The 9078-nt window shown below is 34.4% G+C and overlaps 1 protein-coding gene across 1 annotated transcript; it reads left to right on the top strand.

Annotated features, from left to right (window-relative positions):
* Positions 1–430: 430 nt before the first annotated feature.
* On the top strand, positions 431–3523 carry LOC122506291. Its single transcript, XM_043618387.1, has one exon. The coding sequence runs from the start codon at positions 431–433 to the stop codon at positions 3521–3523; it is 3093 nt and encodes a 1030-aa protein (XP_043474322.1).
* The last annotated feature ends 5555 nt before the right edge of the window (positions 3524–9078 follow it).

The following is a 9078-nucleotide window of genomic DNA, read 5'->3' as shown; positions in this document are numbered from 1 at the left end:
TTCTTCCACAATTTTTGGTCGGGTCGGTATGTCAGGGTTCTGCATTACCGACCGATGACCCACTTGGGTTATGTTAACTTCAAGTTATCCCGGTAGTCGGCGTTTACTACATTGTGGTAGGAGAGTTGCGCGCGCCTGTGGAGTAGTGGGGAGTTGCGCAGTGGGGAGGTGAGTATAGTGGGGACTGGGGTATAAGTTACGGAGCGCGGGCCACAAACATCAGTTGCATCTTGAATGGTGCAGCAGTCTACTTCCAGGTTTTCAGGGTTCCAGAGTTTTCAGAGTTTCTTTCCAGAGTTAATTTTCAGAGTTTTTTTTTTGTTTTGAATTTAGGAGTTATTGATTTTTTATTATAGGTTTTTTTTTTAATTCTAATTGGAGACTTCATTCTATTGAAAGGTTGGAGGTTAACATTAACAAGTACAATCCTATGCGCGCAAGTTCTTATATCAATTTGCCAACTTCTATCAATCGAAAGCATGCCTGCATTAATGTCCAAAATGCTGATAATCAGTGTTTTAAATGGGCAATATTGTCAGCACTGTACACAATAGACAAACACGCAGATCGAGTTTCAAAATATAGACCCTATGAAAATACACTCAATTTTAGTGGTATCGAATTTCCTGTTTCTCTCAAAGACATTTCTAAATTTGAAACCCTAAACAACATTTCTGTCAACTTGTATGGTCTTGTTAAAAGAGATGAGAAGTTTACAGTTTCACCTCTTCATCTTTCATCTCAAAAGAAGATGAATCACGTCAATCTTCTTCGAATTGAAGATCACTATATAGATGAAAATCTAAGTGAAGACGATGATGATGAAACTGATATAACTCTCATATCGTTTAACTACCATTATGTCTGGATAAAGGACTTGTCGAGACTTGTCAGTTCAGACTTATCAAAGAAGAAGAACAAAAAATTCATTTGCGATCGTTGCCTGCATTACTTTGCAGATGAATGTAAGCTTACCGAACATGAAGAGCATTGTCGAAAAATGAACGACACAAAGATTAAATTACCCCAAAAAGGTCAAAATACAGTCGAGTTTAAAAATTTTCAAAATAAGGAACGTGTTCCCTTTATCATTTATGCCGATTGTGAAAGTCTGTTAATTTCCTCGGCAGCACCCCAAGAACCAAAAAATACTGAGGTGTTTCAAAACCATAAAACTCTTAGTATTGGTTATTACTTAAAGTGTAGTTTCGATGACTCTTTGTCTGTGTACAAAGCATCACCTAGAGATGAGGAGAATCCAGCTAAATGGTTTTCTTTAGAATTAAAGAACTTGGCTGATAATCTAGATTCCATATTCAAGAACCCAGTTCCCATGGAAACATTAAGTCTACAGCAGTTGGTAGCTTTTCGAAATGATATGACTTGTCATATTTGTAAAAAGAAAATTGCGTATCGGGATGTGAAAGTACGAGATCATTGCCATCTAACAGGGAAGTACCGCGGACCCGCTTATCAAGATTGTAATATTAATTACCATGAATCGCAGATCATACCTGTTGTCTTTCATAACCTAAGTGGCTATGATGCACATTTCATTATTGAAGCTATTGCTACAGAATTTGATGGTACTGTTAATCTACTTCCTATTAACAAAGAAAACTACATTAGTTTTACTAAAAATGTAAAAAGTGGTTTTCTAAAATTTCGTTTTATTGATTCTTTCAAGTTTATGGCATCATCTCTGGATAAGTTAGCATCCTATCTCGATGAATACAAAATTGTAAATTCCGTTTTTTCAAATTACAGCGACGATAAAATCCAATTGTTGACGCGAAAAGGAGTTTTTCCTTATGAATACATTGATTCAAGGGAAAAACTCGACGAAACAGAGTTACCGCCAAAAGATAAATTCTACAGCACATTAAACGATTCAAATGTTTCCGATGAAGACTATGCACATGCGCAGAAAGTGTGGAGTGAATTTAATTGTCAAAATCTTGGTGATTATGTATACTTGTACATGCAAACCGACATATTGTTACTCGCGGACATTTTCGAAAATTTCAGAAACCAGTGTTTAATCTCGTACGGTCTAGATCCAGCACACTATTATACTACACCGGGTTTGACTTGGGATGCAATGTTAAAGTATACGGAAGTAAGACTTGAACTCTTGACAGACATTGACATGGTAATGTTTATTGAACGAGGAATAAGAGGTGGTGTAAGTCAATGTACAAATCGATATGCAAAAGCTAACAATCATTACATGGAACAATTTGATAAAAATGAGGACACGTCTTACATCGTATACTTTGACGCAAATAATCTATACGGTTGGGCAATGGTTCAACCGCTTCCCTATGGTGGCTTCAAGTGGGTAGAGAATGTTGATAATAGTTTTGATTTCAATGTTGCAGACGATGCGCCTACAGGTTACATTTTGGAAGTTGATTTGGATTATCCAGATCACCTTCACGATAAACACAGCGATTTTCCATTTTGTCCGGAACGCTCGAAGCCACCAGGGTCAAAAGGGGAGAAGCTCCTAACTACCCTCCTACCGAAACGAAAGCACGTTCTCCATTATCGTGCCTTAAAACAAGCTATTGACAACGGTCTCGTGTTAGTTAAAATTCATCGCGTCATAAAATTCGAACAATCCACATGGTTGAAAACTTACATAGACTTTAATACCACGCGAAGAACAAACGCTAGTAATGAATTTGAAAAAAACTTGTTTAAATTGATGAACAACGCGGTATTTGGCAAAACAATGGAGAACGTGCGAAAACATGTAGACATTAAACTTGTGACAAAGTGGGAGGGTAGATATGGAGCTGAAGCCCTAATAGCAAAGCCTAACTTCCACAGCAGAGCCATCTTTAATGAGAATTTGGTTGCTGTGGAACTTAGGAAAATGGAGGTACTAATAAACAAGCCGGTGTATGTTGGCTTGACTGTTTTGGATGTGTCAAAAACGCTTATTTATGATTTCCACTACGATTACATGTTAAACAAGTATGATGAAAAAAAATTGAAATTATTGTACACCGACACCGATAGCCTGATTTATGAAATCAAGTGCTCAGACATTTACGCTGATATGAAGCAAGACATTATGAAATTCGACACTTCTGATTATCCGGTTAATAACGTGTACAATATTCCGCAAGCCAACAAAAAGATATTAGGTCTCATGAAGGATGAATGCTGCGGAAAAATTGTAACAGAATTTGTTGGCTTGCGGAGCAAAATGTACAGCGTCCGTGTAGAAGGGAAAGATATTATAAAAAAGGCTAAAGGTGTCAAAGCAGGAGTTGTTAAGAAAAATATCGACTTTGATGATTATGTTTATTGTTTACGAAATATTAAAATGCAATCTAGAACGCAATATTCAATTAGGTCGAATCTTCACAAAGTACAAACTTTGAAACAAACGAAAATTGCACTAAGTCCTTATGACGACAAGAGATACTTGATAGAAAAAAGCACCGACACCCTCGCATGGGGTCATTGTAAAATTCTTGAAATCGATGACGATGAGGATAAACTAATGTAAAAAAGAGAAGAGGAGGAGGAAATGGTTGTTTAAATAAAAGATGTTTATTTTATTATATGTCTACTTTATTTAAAAAACCTTAATCTAGTTACATTAACTTGTTATAATTTTTTAACTACATTTAAACTTATTTTAACTATATTTTAACTTATTTAAACTATATTTTAACTTATTCTAACTTATTTTAACGTTACTTTAACTATACTTTAACTTATTTTAACGTTACTTTAACTATACTTTAACTTATTTTAACTTTACTTTAACATTACTTTAACTATACTTTAACGTTACTTTAACTATACTACATATCAGATTTTTTTATCCAACTATTATGTGAGCTATCGAATCCAAGCCATTTCACGTATACATTATTACCACGAGTCTTGAGAATTTCTTCTACGAGGTAAACATCTGGATATTGGACTTTCAGCAATTCTTCTTCATAGAAACCACCTTCGATGGGTTGATTTTGGTAATCTTTCAGCTTGTATGTAACTGGTTTTGTTGATTTAACTTTTTCCACAGTGAATATTTCCGTTGTCCAGTTGGGAGTATATCCTTTTTCAAAGATATTTTTAAATTTGCTAACTCGAACTCTGTCTCCAACTTTGAATTTTGATCTTTTCAGCGGAATTCTACGTAGTTTACGAATACGTCTCAGCAGTTCTCTTGTATCTTCTACGGTGACATCTTTGGGTTTCATACCAATAGTACGATGCTTTTTATTATTGTACTTTGACATGAGAGTTGGTAAAAGATTAATCCATTTATAATTGCCTTGCAAGCTGAATTCAGGCCACATCATATTTTTTAGAGTGCGGTTAAATCTTTTAACAATTGAGGCTTTCAAATTACTATAGGTAGAATAGAGATTAATGTTAAATTCTTGCATTAAACTCTTAAATTCAGAATTGTAAAATTCTTTGCCTCTATCAGTATGCAAATTTTTTGGAATTCGACCTTGTTTGAGAATAGTTTTCATGGCCAAAGAAATATCCTTTCCATTCTTACTCTTTACAGCTACAGCCCAGGCATATTTGGAAAATATGTCTATAACTGTGAGCATGTATTTGAAACCTTTATTAGAATAAGAATAAGGTATCATTTCAACCAAATCTGCTTGCCAGGTTTCATCGATGCCACGCATTTGAACTTTTCGACGATGATAATTTCTTCTAGCTTGTTTATGCAGTTCAGTTACAACTGTTAATTTTTGATCAGCCATCACTGTTGAATAAATTTAGCCTCTTTGATGATATAATTTTGCTGTGATTCAATTTCTTTAAGTTTTTCGTTTACTCTATCCTCGATAATTCGGATATAAAGATTCAAATCATCAATAGCTGATCTTAAAGAAGATGTAATTTGAAAAACTGTTTTTATCTCGTTTTTAATAATTTTCTGTGCAAGTCTTAAATTTACAGCGTCTCGTTGCTCATCAGCGTCTTGAACGTTGCAAAGTCTTTTGTTATCAATGTCGTATTGTTCACTTGGAGTAATTTTAAAACCAATTCCAGAAGGTCCAGGAAGTCCACGACTTGCAAGAGGCCGTGACAAGGGATGTCCAAACACATCAATGCTCATTTTAATACTAAGCTCTATTTGCTTGTACTCTCTTAATATATAATGCGAGCTTCACGTAGTTCTTCGATGATTGACATAATTTCATTATTATGGCTTGGATTACCAGCTTGCTGTGATGCTACTAGCAGACGTAAACGGTCAACTAGTTCATTGGGATCATCCCAATAGATGTAGTCTGGTTCAAATTGTTTCTTTGAAATCATAAATTGAGGTAATATCTTTCCAAGCCTCTTCTTCTTTAAAACACCACTACCTTTTTTTGGCGTACCCTTAAAAAGTTTTGAAATGACAACAGTGTATTTAGAACTCCTGGTTACGTTGACAAGTCCACTGGAACTATAATTTTTTCGGTGTGCATTTGTAGCTACAAGAATTTCTTTATAATTTTCCAAATCATCTGAACTTATTAATGCATGATTAGGTTCTTGTCGAAATAAAAGTTCAAGCAACCCAGCAGTTTTTAAATATTTTTTCTTTCCAGCAAGTTGAATATGTGAACCTTCTTAATCAACTGGTGTATCACCAATAATAAAAGAACCATTAGGAAGCTTACGTACTTCATAAACCATGTCTAAAAAATTTTTTTGTTTTTATTCAATAATTGAATAAATTTATTTGTCAAATTTTCATAATTAAGTTCTTCTCGTTCTTCTTCAAACTTGTTGCTCTTATCAAATAGACTGTCATTGAGTAGTGTTTTATCAAATTCCTCTTCCTCATCAACAGCAGTTGAGAAAGAAAAATCATTTTCCTCCTTTTTAACTTTTTCTTTCTTAATATTTTTGAAAGGTATGTCAGTTATGTTCACCAACTTTTCCAGAGGTGTTACTATTGGTTGAAAAGTTTCTTTCAATACTGTTTCTGCAGCCTCTTTACCCATTTTGAGTAAACGATGTTTCCGCCTAATAGCATCACTTGCTTTTGCTATTTGACGAAGCGTTTCTTGCTCTTTTCGATACATGTTTTCTTCGAGACAAGATAAACTATACTAATGAAAAATTCAATGAACTTCTTGTATTTATAGTGAAATGAAGCAATCAAATCCTCTTCTATATCTTCCTTCATTAAAATTACGGTCCTTATCAATAACAACAAATCCATATTTGTCCAATTTCCAACATTCTGAACATAAATCGCGAAATTGAGTATAACTCATATTTGTATTAACATGATCTTCGTATACATGTTTCAGATTCTTTTCATCTTGTCTAAATAGAACCAATAAATTAACATTATCTCGAACTAGATGTTTAGGAATACGAGCATACGTTTGACATAAATAGAAACTGTCAACGTTTACATGTCTGCCCATACAAAAGAAAGCTCTAACATTATCTTGCTTTTCACAAGCAATGTCATTAAAAACGAATATTGAATTTGCTTTAGCATCTTTTGGAGATACTACTTCTTCATGTTCACTAAATGGAAAATACTCAACACCATCTACCTGACTGATTACATTTTCTAAAAATTTATATTTCGGTTGCTGTAGAGATTTAGAGTAGAGGTAAATATTTTCAAAACTTAGACCATTTGGATGTATTATTAGGGAAAGAAGAGCATTTGTTTTACCACAATTTGAGGGGCCACAGAAAACTGCACGAATGCTGTCTGAAAACAGACTACCGTGACGTTTAATCTTTTTTTCATTAGTTTCAACATCTATACTAGAGATTGGCAGTGCGACAGGTTGTTTCGTGAACTGCATCTTGACAGTAACTGCTCGAAAATCTATAAATACCTAGCTTTTATAGTCAATTTGTCAGTTTCACGTCAACCATTGTAGAGTGAAGTATGATTCTGCATCAGGAGGTGAAAAAAGAACGCTATCAAGGAAAAGGTATAATTAATCGTATCATCAATAGTTTACCGTTTGAGTTACATTTACCAGGATACCAATTCTGTGGGCCTGGTACAAAGTTGGCTAAGCGTTTGTCACGAGGTGACCAAGGAATTAATCCACTGGACGCTGCATGTAAACAACACGACATTGCTTATTCGCAAAATCGTGAAAATATTCAAGCTAGAAACGAAGCAGATAAAGTATTAGCTAAGAGAGCTTGGGAACGTGTTACAGCTAAAGATTCTGGTGTAAGTGAAAGAGCAGCTGCTTTAGCTATATCCGGAACCATGAAAGCTAAATCAAAGTTAGGCATGGGAATGAGAAGAAGAAGAAAATCATCTATAAAGAAGAAAAAGAGTAAAACAATGTGTAAGAAGAAGCAAATAGCGCTAAGAAAAATTGTTGATGCTGCACGAAAAAGTATGGCTCCTGGTAATAATGTTGAAGAATCAATTCGAGCAGCTATAGTTGGTGCACGAAAAGCAATAAAAAATGTTGGTGGTAAATCCAAAATTTTATCACCTAGAATTCTTCCTGTACCTACTAAAGTAGGTGGAATTTTACCGCTAGTTCCAATTTTTGCTGGACTTAGTGCTTTAGGAGCACTTGCTGGTGGTGCTTCAGGAATAGCAAGGGCTGTTAATAAGGCTAAAACAGCTAGTGAACAACTCGCAGAAGCTCAACGTCACAATAGATCCATGGAAGCCATATCACTTGGAAAGGGATTACACCTTAAACCTTATCCACAAGGACTTGGTCTCCACTTGAAACCCTACATTCAAGGAAAAGGAATTAAAAAACGAGCATCAAGAAAGAAGAAGAAACGAGCATCAAGAAAAAAGAGAACAACAAGAAGGAAAACAAAAAACTTGTTTTGAAGCTACCTCACCGTCCATTAACTGACTTTGATCTGTTGAAGTATGCCAAAGCTGCCAAAATACCTCATTTTCGTGGTATTTTTATGCGAAATGAACTACCTGTAAGTGGTCCTTGCAAGTATGAATCGGGAATAATTAATCTTGATAATAAAGAAGGTGCTGGAACACATTGGGTAGCATATAAAAAATTCAAAAACGAAACAATGTATTTTGATAGTTTTGGCAACCTTGCTCCACCAACAGATCTTGTCATTTACTTGGGTGATGGTAGCTTAATAAAATATAATCATAAAAGATATCAAAATTATGATACATTTGTATGTGGACACTTGTGTCTCAAATTTTTGTGTAATCAACTAAATATTAAGAGTTGTTTTAACCTTTATAAGACTATGTAACACCTGTAAGCTTTCAGTATAAAATCTGACAGCAACATGAGTGATTCGTTTACTTTAACGTTAACAGGAAATTCTTCAGTTCTGGGAGCTGAATATTTCCCTCCAATAGAACTAAATTCAAATAAAAGTTATGTACTTGGTCTTGTTGAACTATTGACTTTTAATTCAATTCCCAATATTGATAAAGGAAATAACAAGTTTTACGTTGGAAATCAAGTAATTGATATTCCAACTGGAAGTTATGAAATTAAAGATATTGAATCATATTTACAAAATTCTGTAAAAACTGGAACTGTTATTAGTATAAAACCTAATAATAATACATTACGCAGTATTGTTGAATCTAATTTACCAATTGATTTTAAACCTAAAGATTCTATTGGTAAGTTGTTGGGATTTACATCACAGAAACTATCATCTCATAGAGCACATAATTCTGATTTACCTGTAGCCATTTTAAAGGTTAATTCAGTTAGAATTGAGTGAAATATCACATCTGGAGCGTATATAAATAACCAAAAAGTTCACACTATCCATGAATTCTTCCCCAGCGTTCCACCAGGATATAAGATTGTGGAAGTGCCTGCACACGTCATTTACCTTCCGATTGTCACCAAGACAATACATAATATACAGCTGCGAATTTTTGATCAGGACGGTGATTTAATCAATTTTAGAGGAGAAACTATAACAATTCGATTGCATATAAAGTCTTTGTAATGGGAATCGTTTATAATCAAAGAGCTGTTGTTGGTGGAAACTATAAAAGTCAGACAACATGCAAGAATCCAATCAGTCTAAATTTATCTCACAAGGTGTTAACACCTCAGAATCGCCTCTTTCTGCAAGAAC

Source organism: Leptopilina heterotoma, unplaced genomic scaffold (assembly GCF_015476425.1).
Source record: "Leptopilina heterotoma isolate Lh14 unplaced genomic scaffold, ASM1547642v1 Lhet_402, whole genome shotgun sequence".
Taxonomy (NCBI): Eukaryota; Metazoa; Arthropoda; class Insecta; order Hymenoptera; family Figitidae; genus Leptopilina; species Leptopilina heterotoma.
This window is presented reverse-complemented; position numbering and strand designations above follow the sequence as displayed.

Excerpts from the sequence above, each read along its gene's own strand:
- LOC122506291 (XM_043618387.1), top strand. The coding sequence starts at position 431 with ATGCGCGCAAGTTCTTATATCAATTTGCCAACTTCTATCAATCGAAAG.